The sequence below is a fragment of the Denticeps clupeoides genome, chromosome 1, assembly GCF_900700375.1.
Source record: "Denticeps clupeoides chromosome 1, fDenClu1.1, whole genome shotgun sequence".
Lineage (NCBI taxonomy): Eukaryota > Metazoa > Chordata > Actinopteri > Clupeiformes > Denticipitidae > Denticeps > Denticeps clupeoides.
In genome coordinates this window covers 23,932,553-23,955,863 of record NC_041707.1, presented here as the reverse complement: position 1 = coordinate 23,955,863, position 23,311 = coordinate 23,932,553, and the positions used below count along the sequence as shown (strand labels likewise).

Here is a 23,311-nt window from a genome sequence, read left to right as displayed (position 1 = left end):
ACAGATATACCTGTTAGCGTGTTGCCAGACAATTACAAACCCAATAAGTAAAATCAGTATCTCTGTGGTTTATTATGGAGGGTCTGAGCTTGTTGAATTAGTGCAGTCAGCTCTGTCACAGACGGGTCAGGCTAGTTGTGCTCCTGTTTGTGCTGTGACCCATGGACAATATGAATCGCAGTGGAGATCAAGTGCCCAGTAGTGACACCTCAGACACCTGCACTGCAGTCACTAATGTCCACTAACGCCCTGCTAATGCCTAGTCGTAAAAGAGGACTGGTGCAATAAAGGGGAACGGTCACTGTTACAACCAATTTGCATGTCCTCCAAGCTCCCAGCATGGAGGCATTACGTTCTTTGTGTTACACACAAGTGTTCTGAAAAAACCTGCAGCATTTCCCCCTGACAAATACATGCACATTCACAAACTCACACAAGGGGGTGTTTGTTGTGCTGTTATTGCTCCCTTCAGAAAGCCGCATGCATGATTGCTTTCATTGTAATTAATTGATTTGCACACTCAATGTGACTGAATGTTTTGACATTTACATTCATCTAAAATGCAGGCAGATTGAATTTGTGCCACGGAACACATCAAAATCTTTCAGTCTAATGGACTGCGGTCGCAGCATGGTGAGGTGGTATAGAGTAGGAGGTAATTTGATGTGGTGTGAGTGCTGATACGGGTTTTACAAAAGGGGCCATCGCCACACTCTGGAGCATAGCTGAACGCTGATGTATGTGAGCGCAGGCCCATCAACGTGGCTTCTAATGAGCCATTAGGCAGCTGGAGGGAGGGGAATTGTGCTGACAATTAAATTTGAATGAAATCACTCTGCACACTCTTCTGATGATACATGGTGTGTCTTTGTCTCAGGCATAGCACAGAGGAAAAAAAAAAAGTGAGCGAAGATGATGACTACATGGCGACTGAATGAATGACAGAATTTCAGTCAATGACCACGCTTACTCTCTTGGCAAAAATACCAATCATGCCAAAATTTCAATTAGAATATTTTCAGTAACAGTGTCATGAAAAAAGCCTTAATCAGTGCTCCTGCTCCAACAAGAAGGTTTATTATTGGGCAGTGTGGTCACTGCTCTGGCTGTTCAAATTGACTGTTGCAGAGAGAGTCAAGAATTCTTCATTATGAAGTGGCTGTGACTGCTCGAAATGGGAATGGGGGGGGATAAAAAAAAAAAAAAAAAAAAAACTAATCTTTTTCTCCTAGGCCAGCTTATACAAAGACCAGTGGTGTACCATAGCAAGCCACTTTTTTCTTAGTTTCATCCTATGAAATGCAATAAAGGTGCAGCAGCTTTAATTAAAGAAATAAGTGCTATATGGAATGTAACAGAACAGATTTTTTGTTGCAGGACTGCCTGTGTGGTTTGTGTTTACCTCTGTTCCTTAACGTGTCATGTCGTCTCTGGGTTCGCTCTGACCTTTCTGATTCCTTCTTAACTAGATTGGCTACCCTCATCTCCCCAGCCCTCTGGGCCACCTCTTTTGAAAGCTCCCGTAATCGGCTCTTGGGATCGTTGAATATTTTAACTGTGGAGGAAAAAACATTTACATTAACTCACCATAACTACACAACATAACTACACATGTTATCTGTGTGGGGGAGAGAGCAAGAGACAGGATGTTAAAAAGTTGTATATATTTATAAGCATGTATAAATGAAGTAAGGCAAGAAACAGTCCTGCAGAAACATACATTTACATTTCAAGATTGCAGTAAAGCAGGAAATTGTATGAACCTGAATTTCAATAGACAAGATGTAACATAAATAACATGTTTGTGTGTGTGTGTAAAATATATATATATATATATATATATATATATATATATATATATATATATATAAAATGTGAATACTTAAGTGCACATTTATGATTTATCCTGTTGCATATATGTGTGTGTGTATAAGGTAAGTGTTGGGATGATGCCAATTGACACCCACTGAGGCTCCTTATAGTGATCGATGCTGGGCGGTTGCGAGATCAGCATTCTGCTGTATGGGAAATTCATTGAGCTGGCACTGCAACACCCCCCCCCCCCTCTCTCTCTCTCTCTCACTCGCACACACACACACACACACACACACACACACACACACACACACACACACACCACCCTCAAAAAAATGCCAAGCAGCCAAGATCATCTTCCTTAAATTCAAACGTGAAACTGACCATCAGTCCCTTTATCTGACCTCTTTTATGGCTGTACCTCACTGAGTGCAATTTTGGCAATCAGTATGGTGGTCTAGCATTATATTTTTCTAAGAAGGTGAAGACTTAGGAAACAAAGCTAATGTGTAAGCACTCCCTAATTACAAATAGAATCTAGGGCAATAATGTCAGTACCCTCCTGCTATCTCTTTCATCCTCACTTGTACCATGAGCTTTGTCTTTTTCCAAAAGTATTTGTATTTTAAAAATAAGCCCAAAATGCCATGATTACTACATTGAGTCACATATATTACTCTTGTTAAAAAAAATTCAAAAGTGGTGGTACCTGGTCCTCTCCCGCCACTGGTCTGGTTGCTTCCTCGGCTGAAGAGCGATGCGGGCGTTTTCTGCTTCAGGGTTCCTTGGCCAGACAGAGCATTCAGATTTTCTTTGGTCAACTCGAGCTTCTTGGGTGCAACCAGAGGGGTCTCTGGCACTAAAGAAAAACCTAATATATACACACATTTAAGATATGGACATGAATACATGATATTAATAATAACTGATACACAGAAAAATTATACAGCTATATTATTTAACCACATAACCATGCCTACAAGTCCATTAAAACTCCTAACTCAACAAAAGAAAAAGGATACATCTAGATACATCATAGTGAGGTTAGTGGAAGTGGGAAATTAACAGAAGAAGCCATAAATTAATGCATGATGGTAGGGGACACTGGGACGCAGGATCAGTGGGAAGTTCAACCCCCAGTCAGACAACCTATACTTCAAAAAGTGCAATTCTACAATGTTGTATCAAATACAAAAGTGTTCCAAGATCCTGTCAAGTTCCACAATAAGCATCTCTCTCAATTTTAAAAGGATCAGTCCAGTCAACACTAAATTATTACAACTATAAGTTTCTATTATTTGTACCAAATTTACTACATTTAAATTAATGTGAAAAAAGTATAAAATATACAATCAGTCTAAATGAATGTTCATTCAGTATGTATGTGGAACTGGTCCTGGTTTAACAGGGAAATTGAGCTGTTATAACAGTGGTCTAAAATTAGAGCACACCAGTCAATTAGCATTAATCAATAGTCATTAGATCTCAGGTCACCCAAGCTGTTTTCTGACATGCACTGCAACCCTGAACCTATCTAGACATCACCCTGAGGGGCTCTATGTGTGAATGCAACTGTGCAAACCAGTTGAACCAGACATTAAATGGGATTCACCCTGCCAGCTCCCTGTTACAAAGTCCATGTAATGCCTGTGTATAGACAGAGTATTGTCCAGTGAACCAAATAAGTGGGCATGTAGATGACGTTTTAATCATGGGAACAACTGAAAAATACAAATATCTGAAAACACACCAATAAAAACAAAATAAAAAGAAATTCTGAGTGTATGAAAAATTCACAAAACCGCTAGGGTTAAGTTTCCAGACATTGAACAGCAATTCCTCCAAACAATTGGTAATTTCAACCAAAATACCAGGCTGGTCAGGCTAGACCAGGAACAGACTGACAGTGCATCTGGCAAAAAAGTTATTTATTTGGACAATAGTCATCTCCTTTTTAAGATTAAGTGTGACAGCCAATGACAGAATCCTCCATGTTAACATGAAGTGAGCTGCTGGGCTAGCATAGCTTTTGACATTTCTCACCAGTGGTGTCCCCATTGGCAGGACTCTTGTTCCAGATGCTGCTGGGTTTGGCAGAGTCGTCTGTATGCACTGCACTGCCGTCTGGGTTGGAGTAAAACAGAAGCAGTGGCTGGAAGTGGCCCCGAATGCATTTGACCACCACATCTTTCCATTTTGTGCCAACCTATAACAAATAAAAAAAAATCTGAAGAATTCAGCAGACTGAACCTGCTATCTTAAAAGTAGGTTTATTTGGCAAAACTACAAAATCTGATGTTGATTCATTCAGAAGTCCTAAAGTGAATTGTCTTAGAGAGTGCAATTAGGTGTGTACATATTTCTCTTCGGCACAGAGGATATATTCTTGACAGATACTAGGACATGGACATGGACAGAACTCTCCCCTACACTCACGTAATGTGCGTGATCTAGCCTGACAAGGTAGGTTTATTATTAGAAACCCCTCATATTATTTTCCCCCTCATAAAACAGGTTCAGGTAAGAGGTACACATCTGTGTTCTGCTACATGGCTACGGAGCATGACTACAGGCAAACAGATGGAGACAAGGTCCTTAATTATACAGGGAAAGAGACAAAAAGAAAGAAAAAGAACAGAACAAAAAAAGGATTGATGTCTTGAGGAATGTCCCAGCACATGCCACATGGATCCAAACATGAGAAATCAGTAGTGACTGGGCATCCATAAATGTCCCAAGCTCAAACATTTGCAATATAATTGCATTACAAAAAAATAAAAATAAATAAATACACCAACAGGAACTCTGGGTTGGTTACCCAGAAACTGCACTAATTGAGTTCATTTAAAGAACAGCACATTTTAAACAACAATATTGATTCACTGCACAAATTAAACAACACTTTAGTCCATGGACAGACTGGAGTGTGTGGACCATGATGGTGTACAGCATTTAGTTCATAATGGCTGTTTAGAGGTTATGAGCAGCAGAAGAGTTTTATGTTTTTAGTCTGTTGTGTGGTTTAGTGAACAACAGAATTCATTTTTTCAGGTTAGCAGTAACTCTGCTATATGTCTGTGTGTGTGTGTGTGTGATATTTGGTGGGGGGTCTGTGTGTGTGAGAGAGTGAGCAAAAGATTTATCTTGGTGAGTTGGTGACATGCGGCTTTCGGTGCTGAACTGCACACACAGCACAAGCAGCACAACCAGAGAGAGCTGATAGATTGAACCAGTCCCACCCACCTACCAAGGACTGGCCACTGAATCTAAATAGAGATTAAAACCTAGATACACATTGAGGGATACGAGCACACAGACAATGACTGTGATTATGGAAACCTACAATTTTGCCAATGATTACAATTGAGTAAAAAAAAAACATTGAAGTTCAACCCTGTCATAACTATATATATCTCAGATATTTTATAATCACATTTTTGTACATATCTGATTATACATGTCTTAAGTGTCCATTTCAGATAGTTTGTTCAGGGAACCCACCTCTTTGACAGTAGCATCATCAAAAAAGACCCATTTGGAGGATTTAGTGTGGAAGGCAAAGGCACAGTAATGTTTACTGGAATAGCAGATCATCCCTACCAGGTGGAGGTCACTTTTTTTGGCATGTTCATCTGTCACTCTGTAAAAGAGCTGCACAACAAAACAAAAAGTGTGTTTAACAAACTTTGTAAGCAATAGAATTTACAGTACCACATACTGCTAATAGGGATGGGAATCTTTTGGCATCTCTTGATTCCGAAGAATTTGCAACAATGATAAAATGATTATAAATGCATCTTTTTTCATAAACAAAACTATTTGTAATGGTCTAAAATGAATCAATATACTTTAATCATAAAACAGAAGTAGTGTGTACAATTAATTAAAATCTGACTCAGTATGGTTTACATAATAACAACTATACTAAAGTCTTAATTTTCATTGATGAAAAATGAGACAAGACGTTATTTCCTCGTTTAATCATGTTATTATATCATGGTTTCTGTGTTTTGTATCACCCATCTGGTTGTACAGATGACATTGCTTCCGCAATAAGCAATCATGGCATTAATTAGATTTCAGGATACTTGTGGTGGTTTAGCTGATTGCTAGGAGAAAATGAAGCGACCTTTAAATCTACTTTAATGTGAAGTAGAAGAGAAAACAGAATGTGTGATCAAAAAAATATGGATCAAATCAGAGAATCTATAAAGTATCAATAATAAAATAATAAGATAACTGTCAGTAACTGTCATCAGTATATGTTGACTAACACATTAAACAGTAAAGGTTTAAAGATTTCTCTGACTAACCTATAACTGAAACATTACTAGAATGAAATGAGTAAATAATATGACAGCTTGACGCAAAGACTAAAGTTAAGTCAACTGGAAAGACAAAATTTTGAACATATACAGTTGAAACCAAAAGTTTACATATGCTGTATTTTTTCTAACTGTCTGATATTAAAACATACAAAACCCTTTCAGTTTTAGGCCCGTTTGGATGGCTGAAGCTGGTAAAAGTGTATCACAATCCACAGTGAAACGAGTCCTGTACCGACATGCGCTGAAAGACTTCTCAGTAAGGAAAAAGGTTCTGACCTCAAGGGGTATTTCATTCCACCACCGAGGGGCCAAGACGGAGAAGAGTCTATATGAATGTCTTTTACCTTTAGTGATGGGGGGGACCAGGCGAGCAGTACTGGAGGCTCGGTGTATACGAGGTGCAGTGCGAGGTGTAATAAGGGCTGTGAGGTAGGATGGTGCTACTCCATGTTTGGTTTTGTAGGCCAGCATCAGTATTTTGAATCTGATGCGTGCAGCTACTGGGAGCCACGTAGCAGAGGGGTGGTGTGGGAGAATTTGGGAAGGTTAAAGATCAGTCGTGCTGCTTCATTTTGTATGAGTTGTAGAGGTCGGATGGTACTGAACCAGTAGCTGGGTGGCCTGTGTTGATAGATAAGGGTGGATTCATCTGATATTGTAGAGAAGGAATCTACATGAGCGGGAAAGACTGCTGATGTGAGTAGAGAAGGACATAAAGGCAACATAAAAGCCAGATTACACTTTGCAAATACACACAGGGACAAAGACCTGATTTCTGGAGACATGTCTGATGAAACAAAAATTTTACTGTTTGTCCATAATGACCATACTCATATTTGGAGGAAAAAAGGGGGAATACTTGGGAACACCATCCCAACTGTGAAGTACGGAGGTGGCAGAATCATGTTGTGGGGGGTGTCTTGCTCCAGGAGGGACTGGTTCTCTTTGCAAAATAGATGGCATCATGAAGAAAGACATCTCAAGACATCAGCCAGGCGCAAATGGGTCTTCCAAATGGACAATGACCCTAAGCATACTGCAAAATTTGCTACAAAGTGACTTAAGGACAACAAAGTCAATGTTTTGGAGTGGTCATCACAAAGCACTGATCTCAATCCCATAGAAAATTTGTGGTCGGGGCTGAAAAGACATGTGAGAGCAAGACAGCCCACAAACCAGTTCTGTCATTTTGGGAATATAAATGGGCCTAAGACTGAAAAAACTAAAACCGATTTAATATCATACAGTAAGAAAAAAAAGCTGTATACCAGCACTGCAAAGACCAGACAGGAAAAGCTTACTTGTAATAATAATACCATAGACTTCAGCATATTCTTAAAAAATATTCTAAAAAAAATAAATAAAGTCCATGGACCCTGTAAATGTTACATGTCATCTATACATAATATAGATGACATGAAGAGCAAGATTTCTATAACATTCACGTTTCCTCAGGCACTCAACAGGCATTTGTATGAGCTGTTATTGCAAAATGTGCTGCTCCGTTTTCTTGAATAACAGGTTTTCCCAAAGCCACCTTAAACAATGGCTGCCACAGATGGAGGCTGTTTTAGCACCCAAAACAATCACATGGAACACAAGAAAATGCCTTTGTAGGCATCCATGGTGATCTGGTGAATTAATCCACAACTGGAATGTATTCAAATCCATGAGAGGCCACAGAAGGGGAGATGTTTGGTTTGAACTTGACAGAAGTAGGTCATTGTTCTAATCTCAATGTGAAAGAAGAAAATAAAAGGTTGTTTTTACAATGTAGACATGCCTTGAGGACTGTCAAGTCTGGATGATTCAAACACATCTCATTTTGAGGTCTTGTGACCAGCAGGCCACAGTTTGACTGCCATATAAAAATATGGAGATAGTAAGCTTTTGATAACTGAAACTTTGTAAAATTCACATGGCTACAGACTAATTCAAAGACACTACAGAGACTGTGGGGACAGCTAGGCGTCAACAAGGTCAGTGCCACACATTCACACTCATTCCCTCATGCACACATACACAAAGACCCCTGGCAGTGTGAGGCTGACATGAGGTGACCTTCTGGTGACAGAGAGCTTTGGATCAGCCTGGGCCAGTGGAGCATAGTGGGTGGTTACACAATAGTGGCTGAACAGCGCAGATAAAGATGCACTTTAGCTCCCTCATATGCTGTGGAGCACCATTAAAACTGCCACAGTCCACCACAATGACAACATTCAATCAGTGGAGGGGATAGGGGAAGGAGGGTTCCACCCCCATGTCTTCAACAGTCAACACGACGCAAATCTACCGAACAACATTTTTACATATTTCCCCATCAATCTCTCCCAAACTATCAGCAACACTATCTCTGAGCAATCAGTGAGTTGTTGCTATTTTAAAACAAGACTACAACAACACTACTCTGTAGCGCAACCAGACGCAGAGTTTACATTTCACCTGCTAACTAATTCTTTTGCACTGAATGGCTCTATAATGGCACTCTATAAGTGCATCCAGAAAGTATTCACAGCATCACTTCTTCGACATTTTGTTATGTTACAGCCTTATTACAAAATTAAATAAATGCATTCTTTTACTCAGAATTCTACACACAAAAAAACCCCGCAAATGCAGCCTTAAGTCTTTTTGAATATGATGCCACAAGCTTGGCATGCCTTATCCTTGGACAGTTTCGCCCATTCCTCTTTGCAGCACCTCTCAAGCTCAGGTTGGATAATCTCGCCAGGGATGTTCAATCAGATTCAATTCAATTCAATTCAAGGCCATGGGCCTTTCACTAAGGAGTGGCTTCCATCTGGCCTTTCTACCATACAGGCCTGATTGTTGGATTGCTGTCTTTCTAGAAGGTTCTCCCCAGTTGACAGACGACCTCTGAAAGAGTGACTATCGGGTTCTTGGTCACCTCCCTGATGAAGGCCCTTCTCCCCAGATTGCTCAGTTTAGGTAGCCTGTCAGTTCTAGGAAGAGTTCTGGGTTTTTTTTATGGAAGATGGAGGCCACTGTGCTCATTATGACCCACAAAGCAGCAGAAATGTTTCTGTAACCTTCTCCATATTTGTGATACCAGATCCTGTCTCGGAGGTATACAGACAATTTTGGAATAAAGCTGTAACATAACAAAAGGTGTGTCTGTACTTTCCGGATGCACTGTATATTGCCTGGAAGGCTGTGTATGCACTATTCTAATGAAAAGGCTTTTGGTGGATTCCATGAGTGTACACTTCTGGTGTGTACAAGAGGATTTTGCATAGCTCTCCAGCAACACTGGATCTTCTGAATCAGAATTTTAACATGCTCACTTGAAATTAATTTAAAAAAGGCTAAAAAGTACATCACACTCACCCCTGACAGGTTGAGATGTGGCCCCAGTGAGCGGATGACCTCTTCAGTCAGGTCTGAATGCTCAGAGTCCCACACAAAGCCAATGGTGACTATCTCAGGTGAGTTCATAAGCACACGGCGAATCTTTATCCGTTGGCCACAGTTGCTCTGAGAAGAGAAACACATCTTGGTTCCAATGATTTAGAATTAGAAACTATTATATTGGCAGGCTAACTACTGCCAAGAAAAATAAAAGGCTGGGTTATTTTGAAACTTCAAGTGATGTGTAGAATTTCACTGACCGAGGTTCTTTCTGACTCTGCATGCTTAAAAGTCAGTGTCAATATTCAAAAAAAATGTATAAACTGAAACATAAGTTCAATCCAAAATTATCCAAAATCAGGCTGTTCACTGGCCACCTACTGGGCAGTTCCGGAGGTCTCCAGATGTACTAGCTGCTTGCAGAAGTTCCCCAAACGTGTCGGTGTGTAACTTCTCCTCTCTCCGGTCATAGACTTGCTGGCTGAAGAAATAAACAAAAACTTCTCAAACCTTTCGTCAAGCACATGACAATTGTGTTTGTAAAGATTAGATGGCACACTGTAGAAATTATTATAATAAAAACATTATTTATTATAATAAATTGTATTAATAATATTAGATGTAGTATATTAATATAGACAAATGTGACTACAGCTCTGTGGGGTTTGTTTTTACACTGTTTTGTCAGTTTGGTTTGTCAAAAATGGTGTGAAGTTGTTTTCAGCCCAGTTCTCAGAAGTCTACGGTCCTGATATTGTACATGATTTCAATTCCAAACTTTCTTTAATTAGGCTGAGATGATTGTTAATATCCTAACTATGCAGGATGGTTGTAAGAGAGAAGGAAAAAAATAAGATGGCTTCTGTCCAGACTGTCCAGACATGGATGATATGGGTTGCGGCCTTACCACAGGGCGGTGGTGGAAACATAGTGGACCAACTCTGTAAAGGGCAAAGGGTCAGACGACGCTCCGCAACTCCGGCACACAGACTGCAGAAAGCAAACAGCCGAGTGAGCAAGGCACCACTTAGCCACTGCTAAGTGCTAATTACTGCTCTCAGTGGGATATTTTGGAGGACAGTAGGGGTACAGACTGAGGTTACAGGCACCTGGGTCATTTCTGAGTAACATGCATAGGCAAAAAGAATTTGCTTTTGTGTTCATTATTTTCCCCTAATGTGGCCATTTTGGGCGCCGATGCTGTGCAAGAATCATTGCACAGCACCTTACACAGACTCTGACTAAAACATGGTGTGGTTTTCATAATGGATCAGTAGTGCATTAGATATGGGTGTCAGCACCACAAATGGGATCATTTTTTATTTTTTCCATGAGTATTCCAACATGACAACATGACTAATTGGGAGACCCTCACTAATGACAGTGATCTATGTTCAATACACACACAAAAATGTGATTAAGAGAGAGAGAGAAAGAGCGAGCGAGAGGAAAGAAGGGAAAAAAAGGCAGCGAGTTCATACCTGTTCATACAGTGTCATGGCAAACTTCTGATGTGTTATGCATGACTTGGATGTGCAGGAATCTGTTTCAGCATTAGGAACTATGTGCAGGTGGATTCTTTCTAAAATATTCTCCTGTAAAAACAGAACATAATATTCTCACATCCTCAAAGGAAATTTTCATTTTCACAACCAAAAGGTACAGCTTGGGGAAAGAGATCCCCAGAAATAAGGTGTTGCTAATGAGACACTGGTTAATTAGTTGTCTGTTCATAGGTTAGAGACTGACTGGTAAATAAGACTTCTCACTGTGGTGCTGATGTACTAAAGAGAAGCCAATGGCTTCATTTCTACACAGAGCTGCTGCGCTAAACAGAAAAAGATTATATCTCTGTGCTAAGCAGGTTTACTGCAATTATCCTGCAGGGACGAAGCCTTTGTTGGCCTGGGGGAAGGACAATGCTTACTGCAGGACAAATGTTATTCTGTGGCCCAGTGAAAACAAACTGAAGCAGGAGGGTTGAAATAATTACACTGATTTGGAACAAATCTTTAGAACATTATCAACCCTAAATAAAATATCAAGTTTTATAAGCTGCAGTACATAGTAAATGCTAATGAGCAGAGTGATTAAATGACAATTTATTACTTTCTTTGGGGAACATAACATTGTTCCAAAATACTGACCACAAAATTTCATAATATTCTGAGTGCTTATAGGGAAGGAGATTAAACACACTAGAGTGTCAGTGTGCTCATGTGGCCATTACATCACATCCCTTACTGATTAAACTCTTACATCATCTGAGGAAATAGCAGATAAAGCGTGGCTGTGGTGAACAAAGACATAGGAGGGAACACACCCCAAAACACCAGCACTGCTGTGCCTCAATTACACACTTACAAAGCACTCTGCAGCATCATCCATGAAGCCTAACTGGAAGCGCTGCTCATCCTTAAAGGTCTCAGCCAGAGCGTTACGGAGGTTATCAGAAGGCAGGGCTCGCTCTCGACTATGCTGGAACTGGCAAAAAATGCCCTGAAAACAGACAGATAAGACTTTAAGACTTACTTACTTAATTAATATTTGTCAAACTTATTAATTTTTTATTCATACCTTTAATGCACAGAAGATACATGAATCCCCAAGGCAATAGTGTGTAGGGAGCTGCCGCAAACTCCTCCTGAAGATATCCAGCTGCCAGAGAACCTGGGAAACAAAATAAGATTCACTCACAACCAACTGCCAAGTAATAAACAACTATGTGCGTGTCTTACACGCTGCTTCGCAGTTACAGTGTTCTGCTCAAGCACTTTTCACTCCCTGATGAAACTGCTCAAACCAGGGACATCTGAAAGACATGGGAGACTAAAATCCTGACTCACTGGACCTCATAAGGGCAAGAGGAACTAGGGAAGCCCAAATTCTGCCTACGGAATAAGCTCACTGCCACTGACAGCGAGTTTACTCACACTGTCCATCATTCCACCCCAGGAGAAAAATAACCTTCCAGTAACATGCTGGTGAAGCAGACAGTGAGTCAGAATTTGGATGTGGCGTAGGAAACTGACTGTAGTCCTCAGGGTAGATATGACTCAATTGCATAAATGTTTTTGTGATGAACTTTTTTTATTTAGGCTCTCTTGTGATGTAATACATGAGGGACACTAGACAGTCAAATGCAAATGTTAAACTTCTTTACACCTGTAAAAATGACTTTCAAAACATGGATTTATAATTCTGCTCAATTCATGTGTGGTTAGAGTAGCTACTCACCTGCACTGCACTGTTGAGAAAGCAGCTGTTCTGTCCCGGCTCATTCAGTAGCCCTTTAGTGGGAGCAAGTGACAGCATGCTCCCTGGCTGGTAAGACCTCCCTAGATTGCCTCCTGGCCTTCTGAAGAACTTGACCCATGCCATTGGATTGGGGGTGGGGGAGGATCTGCTTTCACAGGGACCAAGAGTCAGGCTGGGGGGGTAGTGGTGTTTACTCCCTTGGGAAAGAGCCTTGTGATCCAGATGCTATGTTACTCCTCCAGGAGAAGATCCAGCATTGCGACACATGGAGATCTATTAAACAGGCTCTTGGACGCACCAGAATGAAGCATGTAAAGAACCAAAACCCAAATGAGGTCTTCAGAGTATACAATGTTCTGTTGGGTTCTGAGGGATATCTGGAGGAATAGCAAGCTGCTGTTGTTGTTGTTCACAACCCGAATACTCCAATGTCTCTTGGTCTTTGCCGCATGGCTGTTCAAAGATCAACAGGAAATCCTTGTCTCATCCAAGGCTCCCTTAGAGGGAATTTCAGCCCAGGAAGGCCTTAAAATATTGTCAGTGGAACCCTGTCAATAAAAATAAAGTAAAATTATAAGCAAGTAGATGCCACAAGAGAAAAACATTTGCCAAAAGATTCAAGCATGAACAAGCATAACATGCATTAAATGGTGTCAATTTCATCCTAATTAGCTGGGTTACTAAAAGTTTGGTCTACACTGACACGTAAACAAACATATCCCAGAGGAGCTTTATGCCCATATGTTTTACAAAACCAAGCATGATCAGCAAAGAGAACATCTGCCCTTCAGGTCGTATTATTAATCACCCGCTTCAAATATTTGAATATGGTGGAAACCACAAGCTGGCAGAAAAATGCAGAAAACGGTGTTACTTCTCAGGTCAGTAGAGCAGTCCCCACCCTCCCATTTTCTTTGTAACAAAAGGTTATTCATTAACGTGCACAACTGTTCTTTGGTCTGACCTATTTACGATCAAAACTTTTTTTGCAAATACACCTATACACATGTAACTGAAAGGGTTATAAATATCTTGTTTTGACTATTGGTTTTTGACCCATTAGTTTGCTCAACCACACTGCTGCATGCTTCAGAAACAAGCCAAACTTTCTTAGGCACAAGCATTGATGAGTGCAAGCGTGCACACGCACACACACACACACACACCCTAAACATGCAACTTCAAACTAATCTCAGACCAGGACTACACTATAAATCACATAATGATGAAATATGACTAATACGCCATATTGCCAAAGGGTGCAATAGAAGATCACCTTAATTTAAACATTAAAACACGATCAATTCAATGAAGCTACTTAAAAACTGCAACTTTTCAAATTATAAAATAATTTTATTTCAGTAAGGTTCAGTTTTGTACACGTGGTCTACATGTGCCAAGAACTGGTCTCAGTAACGCACAGGCAAATATCATAAGATTCAGAACAAATGTGACACCAGACAATGTATGAAGACTTAAAGGTCCCTTATCACGAAAGTGAAATTTTGTGAGATTATTTAACATTAATACCAGTTCCCCTAGCCTGTCTATGGTCCTGCAGTGGCTAGTTATGGTGAGAGAGAGAGAGAGAGAGAGAGAGAGAGAGAGAGAGAGAGAGAGATTTTTAAAAAGTGCTTCGGCCATTCTGCTTCACCTTTCAGAAAGTGGACGCTTAGACGGTCTGATCTGTAATTTGTCCCCTTATGTTTTCATAGCTTCCAAACATACAAAGCATTGCAGTTGCTCGGTGACTGGATGTGAAAATGAGCACACATGTATCGAAGAACCAGTGGGTTAATGGTAACACGACTTCCTGTCTGTAGCAAACATTGTGCTTGTTTGCATTTAAGGCTACAGGCACAGAAAATGTGCATCCTGGCTAAAAAAAAGGTCACATGTTCGTAGTTAATCTCTAGTCTATGTGGGTGTCATTCATTAACAGAAACTGGCTTAATTTACATGACTGATAATGAATGTTGCATTTAAGCATCAAGGTGACACCACAGAACTTCCAAGATCTCTCATTAGTGCCATGGCTGAAACTCGGATTGTTGTGTCTGGTGAATATCAGTAGTTAGGGCGGAGCAGCAACCCTAGTTGGCAACACTTCTCAGCTCATTGTTTGAGAGAATGTGTCACATGCACAGAGCAGAGCTCAGTTTCTCCACAACCAACACTTCAATAATACAACTCTAGAATTGGGCAGTGTCAGTTTGGAATCTGAAGTTTGTGATCTTTTAAACCTGAATTTTAATTAATATATTTAACAAAAACAGATCTGCACCACAAAAGCAAGCACTAGGGCCAAAATATGTTTCAAACTATCTTACTGTACTATTCTGCAGGAAAAAAAAAAAAGTGTAGCTATACTATTTGGTTATATAAATTACACAAAGTCTACTGAACATGTGTATTTCTTGTAGCTGGAGTTCAAACAGTGAAGCACACTGTTGCATGTTTAGACAGAGCTGGGACTCAAAACCAGTTTGTCAGCATAGCTGCCCTTTGAACCAGATGTACAACATACACTGCAATGTGACCCAATGACTGACTTTCAACTATTGCCACAGTTTTATGGTACGACTGGCTGTTTCACATTCCACATTCATTGTTCCACAAAAACACAGAACACCAACAGAAACCACTTCTAGAAAACCTTACTGAGGTGCTCTGCACATTTGCCATGTAGCTGCTGCCTTCCATGGCAACAGCATTCCAAAGCGTTGCCTTAAATCCAGTGTTGCCGAAACGACAAGGCCTCTGGGATTAGACCAAAGCTAGAACGCATTCAAGAACATCTCTGTTTTTAGTTGTACGTGGAGAGCAGCGAAACACACTCAACACTCGCACACTGATGCTAGCAGAGTTCGGCATCTGATAAACTGGGTGGAGCCAATAAGAAAAAAATGAGCAGAGGTAGAGGAAAGATACAAGGCCATATGGGCCATGATTCGCCTGCATTTTAACACATGGTTTTAAGCTAAAAAAAAAACGTGTTTTTATGAAAAAGCGCCATATGCTCTGCACTACCACACATTACGTGCGCTTTTTTGTACATGCTAAAACAGACCACGCGTGACGCCAATCCCGAACCACCAAGGTGCCGATGAGGTGCCACTGAGCATTATTATTATTATTATTATTATTATTATTATTAAAACAGCTCAAAGAGCAACATGCTTGAGCACTTTCTAAAGATTTTTGTTCTGTTGTTGAATAAAGGGTTGGAAATGAATGCTTTTCTTGTTTTGTTTTTCAATCTACTGCTCACCAAGGGGGATGGGTTAAAAGCAGAGGACACATTTCATTGTGTGCACAGTGTGCTGTGCTACAGTGTATCACATTGACAAGCACTTCACTTTACGTTTAAATCAATTACTAATCCTTAATCTAAAATCTAAAGGCTCAGCTTGCATTTTTTGATTAAAAGTACTTCACTGTTCTCAGTTCTCCAAGCTTAAATGTGTGTATGTATATACACGTGCTCATACCAAATTTATGGGTATCAATCACCAGGTGCCGCTATTAACTTGATTTATCTAACGGCCCACTCTCCCACATACTGTAGCCATTAACATCCTTTTACCTTCTCCCCTGCCTCAATGTCCCTGAAGTGGACTCAGCACACATCATTTCTGGTGACTGCTGACAATAATGCGCTGGTGCAAACTATACCTGCTGCAGTCTGGTGATGACACACCAGAGGAGACCAAAAGACAGTCCTGCATGGTGGCCAGCAGTTTTCTTTCCCATATGGCAGGTGCTGACCAGTCATGGCCATTCGTTCCTGCATGACATATCCCTTGCCTGGACTAAGGCTAGAACAGAACTACACTGCTTAAAAAAATAAATAAAAGTGAACACTTAAACAACAGAATGTAACTCCAAGTCAATCACACTTCTATGAAACTGTCCACTTACACTGACAATTTCACATGCTGTTGTGCAAATGAAATTATATGCAATTAGCAAGCCATCCCCAATAAAGGCGTGGTTCTGCAGGTGGTGACCACAGACCAATTCTCAGCTCCTATGCTTTCTGGCTGATGTTTTGGTCACTTCTGAATGCTGGCGGTGCTTTCACTCTAGTGGTAGAATGAGACAACCCACACAAGTGGCTCAGGTAGTACAGCTTGAGCAGGATAGCACATCAAGGCATAGCATAGTGTCCAGAGCATTAAGGTGCTACCAGGAGACAGGCCAATACATCAGGAGATGTGAATGAGGCCGTAGGAGACCAACAACCCAGCAGCAGGATCGCTACCTCTGCCTTTGTGCAAGGAGGAAGAGGAGGATCACTGCCAGAGCCCTGCAAAGTAACCTCCAGCACACGGTGCACACAACGAAATGAGTCCTCTCGATTTAACCCATCACCCTTGATAAGCACTGGGCAGCCATGACAGGCGCCCGGGGAGCAGTATGCGGGGACGGTACTATCCTCAGTGGCACCTCAGTGCACCTTGGCAGACCGGGATTCGAACAGGGCCGCTTCCTTAACCGCTAGGCCACTACTGCCCCATGCAGGTCCATGAGGGTGGTATAAGTGAACAATGTCCACAGGTACTTACAGTCAAACACCATGCAGCAAGTTTGGCATTTGCCAGAGAAAACCAAAATTGGCTAATTCGCCACTGGCACCCTGTGCTCTTCACAGATGAAAGCAGGTTCACTGAGCACATGTGACAGATGTCTGAAAATTGTCTGATGTCTGACAGATGTTCTGCTGCCTACAACATCCTCCAGCATGACTGGTTTGGCAGTGGGTCAGTAATGGTGTGGCATTTCTTTGGGGAGGGGCACAGCCCTCCATGTGCTCACCAGAGGTAGCCTGACTGCCATTACAGAGATGAGGTCCTGAGACCCCTTATGAGATAATATGCTGGTGCAATTGGCAATGGGTTCCTCCTAATGCACGACAATGCTAGACCTCATGTGGCTGGAGTGTGTCAGCAGTTCCAGCAACACGAAGGCAAGATGCTATGGGCTGGCCCACCAAACAAACAGTCTCTGAGTGTCCAGAGATCTACAACCCAACATTATCGTATATGTTCTTATCAGGAGTTTAGAAAAACATGCATACTTTTTGGTCTGAGCCTGTGATGCACGCAGAGCATTTGGTCCGAAAGGGACATTAGATTCTCTCTAATGAGCAGACAAATGGTCTGTGCTCAGTCCCTGTTCACTTGACACCATGGTGTGAACCAGGCATTTCTTTTGCCGTTTGCGGTGTTGGGGGAGTGCAAACTGAACACAGACTGTTTTTCTGCTTATTGTAGCAAATCAAAGCATCCACCCAGGTGTACGATACCTTAACTCTTGTATTTGAAAACATCATGTGACCATGTTGAAAATTTATGGGATGCATCATGATTCATCGATATCGATGCATTGATAATCATAATCGAATTGTGAGACCAGAGAAGGTTCACAGGAGACCATCCACCACCTAATCAGGAACATGTCCAGGTGTTGTAGGAAAGTCATACAAGCACGAGGAGGCCACACACACACTGCTGAGGCTCATTTTGACTTTAATTTAGGGTGTGACTCCAAATCAAGACCTCGAAGGGTTGATAAAATAGTGTTCAATAAGAAAATTTCATTCATTCAGATGTAGGGGGTCTTATTTTTGTGTTCTCTTTATTTTCTATTGAAAATCTCTTCGCAGAGTGAACTGGACTTTCTAAACGTAGGCTAATTTTTTTTGTCCACTGGCTCTCTGAATTATGTGACTGAAATTTCACAGGACTCTACCACTCCCCACTCTTGCAAAGTGACATCATCTCCGGTTACTCATGAGGCATGTGACATCAGCGTGACATTATCATTTCACCACATTCTGTACTAAACTAAACGTACAAACTAGCAGCAAATACATGCAGTAAATGTTTTTTAAAACATCAGAGAAGCCAAGAATAATGTGAGCATCAACAGTAAGCACAGATCTGTTGGTCACACTGATAAGATAGTTCTGTCACACTAATATGTGACTTTCACAGAAATTCTGTATCTAACAAGCTACTGGATTTCTCTAATCTTGTAGTAAGAACACATTCAGGATCTAAGTCCAGCCGTTCAGTGGGCTGCCTGAGACTAAGAAAATTAACAATCACGCAGTTCTCAGTCCCAATGAATTCTGAAACAGCTGCCACCCCAAGAGCAGTGTTCTTCATGCCGATTTGTAATCCCTCAGCTCGGCTACCTCCCCCTCAAATCCCTTAGCCAGTACAATTCCATGTTGCCCCCTCGACACTTGTAACTCGGAGAGATAATTAATCACAATGCATGATGAAATGCTTTTGCAGTGGAAGCCATAATCCTCAGGATATGAGAGCAGAATTAGCTGATTATGTTCACTGATTCAAAGAAAACTATCCTCTGCCTCCACATTATGACTTCATAATCCACACTTGGGATGGAAATACAGGCTAGAGAGAGTCACGTCCTGAGAGGTGATTTATACACAAGCAGTTCTTAAATGAATCTCCCTATTGACAGTGATATAACTTATAGCCCTACTGTGCTAAAGTCAAGAGTGTTTTGATTAACTGACAGCACGTGAGATTGATTCAGAAATTAATTAACTCCAAATGTAAAGTGAACAACACACACACACACACACACAGTATAGCTTGTTACTAATTGGCAAAGTAGTTTCTTGTGAAGACAACATTAATCACCTGCACCACTTCACTGGAGTGTACAAAGGCGCCTTTTAATTTTCATATAGGGAAAATCTTTATAGAGTCTGAAATGCGCTTTAGCAGAACTAATTGTCAAAGAGAATTCTAAATACACATTCAATAATGCTACTGCAATAATCAAACTGCTAAAACATCTCTTCATCTCAGTGCTGCATCTACTGTAAAACAAATTAATCTAAATTATTTATTCACTGCAGCAAGGCACATGACCTGCTGTCAATGAAAAAAAACTTATGTTTGAACAGACTTAAATCTACAACAATTCTATACAGACCTTTTTTACATTGTACGGCTGTTTTATTGATAACCCAGCAGCTGGGGATGCATAGAACAGTGCATTTCTTGCTGCCATTCCCAAACCCGAGGAAATGGTGAGGGTTGAGTCAGGAAGGGCATCAGACGTAAAACTTTTCCCAAATCAATTTTGCGGACAACCGGCTGCTGTGGCGACCCCTAATGGGGGCAGCCAGAGGAAAACGACGATGGCTGTTAAATTGTTAATTGAAACTCATGTATAAATGTAACTGGAAACCTCTGACATTATGAACCACACACGCTAGAGTGATCAAGGCTTTCCTCCACCTCCTTCTGAGATCCTCAGAGCAGAAATGCAGATCCGCCGAGGGCTATAATGAAAGGGTTAGGAGCCATTACTAATGTAATAAAATTCTTGCCCCTGGAGACATTATATCTACAAATTCACATTTATGGAGTACTTTTTCCTAAACCGGAACACTGCATTGCTCCTTACAATAAGGTGCATTGCAGATCTATTGTGAAAAAGAACAACTTCCTGTGCAAGATGTTTTCTTCCCTGAACTACATATGAAAAGCAACAACACCCCCACTTTTCCCCACCATAAAGTGGACAAGACACCTGACAACACACCATACCATGTTCGGACCCCTACACGCCACTCAGCAGAAAGTTGAAAGCACATCATGCATGATCTTCAAATCGAAGGTTTGAGGAGGATGTGCAGGGTGGCACCATGGGACCATTTTGTTTGTGGCCAAAACACGCAGGAGGAAATCCGGACAAAACAAAATAATTGCAGCATAAGAGCTGAAGTTTGACAGGGCAGTTTTAAATAAGTTTGAACTTCATGCTTGATTAATATATATATATATATATATATATATATATATATATACACACACACACACACGCACACACACACACACTAATATTATAATATATATTTACAAAACAAACTTGACAAAGAAATAAGCAACAACTGAGAAATACTTGTAGGTGGGGGGAGCTGACGTGGAGAAGGCTGCTGGGACGCAACATGACACGTTCCCGAAACCCCGAAACAACAGAGGAGAAACCTAATTCCCTGAAGGCCTCAGCGAGGGATGTTTGGCCAAAAGCAGCAATGCAGCAGCCACTTCCTGCGTGCGCTTCCTGAGAGCTACTGCACAGGCTTAGTCCCAAAACAGTGAACAGGTCACCATCTGCACCACACTGAGTCACACCCTCACCACATGACCACACCGCACTAATAATCAAAAAGAAGGGACCAAAGAACACAGACAAATTTTCACTGTGTTCACCACAAGACACAATTTCCATGGTTGTAGTAAAAGGACCAAAGGAGTTTAGTTCAAAATAAAAACATGACTAGTCCTGTTCTTTACATTTTTACACTGAGCGAGTGACTGACCAGACGTTTATTCCAGGCATCATCACAACCTACATAAATACGTCAGAGTAAGAGGTGTCTGTACGTGTAACTCCTGCGTTCTCAACCATGGCTGATATCACAGTTTCCATGCTGAGAAGGGGGAGGAGAAAACACGTCCAAACTTGATTCCACATCATCAAACACACACACACACTACACCGCAGACTCCACCCCAAACAATTTCATTCATTTCCACCAGGAAGCGTATTGTTTGCATATTGGTGAAACTACGGCAGCCAGTTGCACCGCATACTTCTCCCAGCTCAGCAATCATGCTGGCCGAACTAACTAGCGTGCAGCACGGTCTACAAAGCAGCGAAAGGTAAAATTGAGCGTGTGAAAAATGACAAGTATGCCAGATGGAGCCCGCACTAGTCCAGCTTCCTCCTGCTCACTGAACACAGAAGTTAAAAGAATAATTATGCACAAGTTTGATGTGTCTGCAGCAGTCACAACGTGTTCAGATGGCCGGATAAACACTGCAGAGATAAACAGGGCCACTCCCATGCCTACTACTCATCAATGTTCGCCCAAACAGGAAGCCTGATCATGATCACGCCTGGGGTTCCAGAATCACCAGAAGCTTTGACAGAGTTTCCACGCAACTCCAGCAGCAAAGACCACAACCTACACATCCCTGCTCATGATAATTAAAATCACATATTAACTAGATTTTATATATATATATATATATATATATATATATATATATATATATATATATATAAAATGTTTTACCTCATACCCGTGAATTCTTAATTATCTGTCCAGTTATTTTCCTCAAATACAGCGTAATGAAAGTTTACATCGTGCGGGTACAATCATGGTTAAACAGTTAAACAAGTGTACAAAAAAAAAAAAGTTAATGTAGGTTATTTACAGATTAAATAAGAGAAAGAATGTGCAGGTGTGTTGCAGCTCGCTGCATTTACTTCGGTAAATTTACGATGCGGCAGGCGGTTTGGCAGATCGTACAGTACGCGGCGCATTACGACCAGTGAACGTGCGGAACGGAGCCAGGAGCTTCTATACTTCCAACTGTAGGGAAAGACACAACCACTGTTAACAGTACGGATATTATAATACTTCAGAATTAAGAACCACACACACAACAACAGCAGCAGCAGCAGCGGCGGCAGCAGCAGCAACCCGCTCGCTGCTTCTCGGGCCTGCCCGCGACTTCCACCACAAACATGCGACACGGCGACCGAATAAAGTTACACGCCTCGCGGCGGCTTGGGTCACAGTAAACACCCGCTCGGCTGCTCCCGTTTCGGGGGGTTTATTTCATTTCAACGCTCGTGTCAGCGGGCTGTCGCTGTCGCGACCGCCCTGTTTACCTGAATCAGGTACATTTCCTCCACATGCGCAATGGAGCTCAGAAAAATGGCGAGGAAAAGTTTTCCACCGAACACCGGAGAGGCAGCGCGGGGCCGCCGCTTACCGTGTCAGCGACGAATCCCGGATAGAATTTTCCTCAGTTTCTGCTCCTGTGAAGTCGGAGTTAGATCCACAATTCAGTCCACATTGGGACCTGGAGCGAAGAGGAGTTTCTCGCTTCGTCTGTTTTTTTTTTAATATAATCGACTGGCGCGTATTAGAAATGAAGCCGGTTTGCTAGTTTCTCCGCTTCCTTTTCCAGCCCCTTCATTAATTCCGTGGGAAGCGCGACGTTCCGAGCGCGACTCCCGAGCAGTTGAGTGAGCGCGCGGCGGCTTCGGGCACCTGAAATACTGGATTAGTGATGTTCCCTGGCCCCGCCCCCTGCACTCTACTGTATCTGCTGCAGTCTCTCTCTCTCTCTCTCTCTCTCTCTCCCACAAGCACACACACTCCTACATGCGCGTACATATCCGGACACGTCATTTATTTCTGAGACATATTTACTCTCTCTCTCTCTCTCTCTCTCTCTCTCTCTCCGGGATAGGGGGAGGGGTTAAGCAGGTACACGTTGGTCTGCATCCGCGGCTCACTTTCTGGATGCGGGGCCAAAAAATGCAGCCCCAGACAGAGGCTGCAGAGAAACTGGCCACAACCAAATGTGATGTAAGAGCACGCTTATCCACACACCATCTGTTCCATCCCGTTACATAAAAAGCTAACAATTTAACTTTTTAGACTTCTCGATTGGAAAACGCGTTTTACA

The 23,311-nt window shown here is 41.6% G+C and overlaps 1 protein-coding gene across 1 annotated transcript in view; it reads right to left on the bottom strand.

The window, feature by feature from the left end:
• LOC114799469 (inactive ubiquitin carboxyl-terminal hydrolase 53-like) overlaps positions 1–23,000 on the bottom strand; it is a 32,127-nt gene extending 9,127 nt beyond the window's left edge. The window contains 12 exon segments of the mRNA XM_028996187.1: positions 1,403–1,555; positions 2,525–2,686; positions 3,859–4,021; positions 5,317–5,466; positions 9,492–9,638; positions 9,894–9,993; positions 10,420–10,502; positions 10,994–11,107; positions 11,877–12,011; positions 12,090–12,182; positions 12,750–13,318; positions 22,610–23,000. Coding sequence (XP_028852020.1) covers positions 1,403–1,555; positions 2,525–2,686; positions 3,859–4,021; positions 5,317–5,466; positions 9,492–9,638; positions 9,894–9,993; positions 10,420–10,502; positions 10,994–11,107; positions 11,877–12,011; positions 12,090–12,182; positions 12,750–12,893 — 1,444 coding nt within the window. The 5' untranslated portion in view covers positions 12,894–13,318; positions 22,610–23,000.
• Positions 23,001–23,311: the final 311 nt, after the last annotated feature.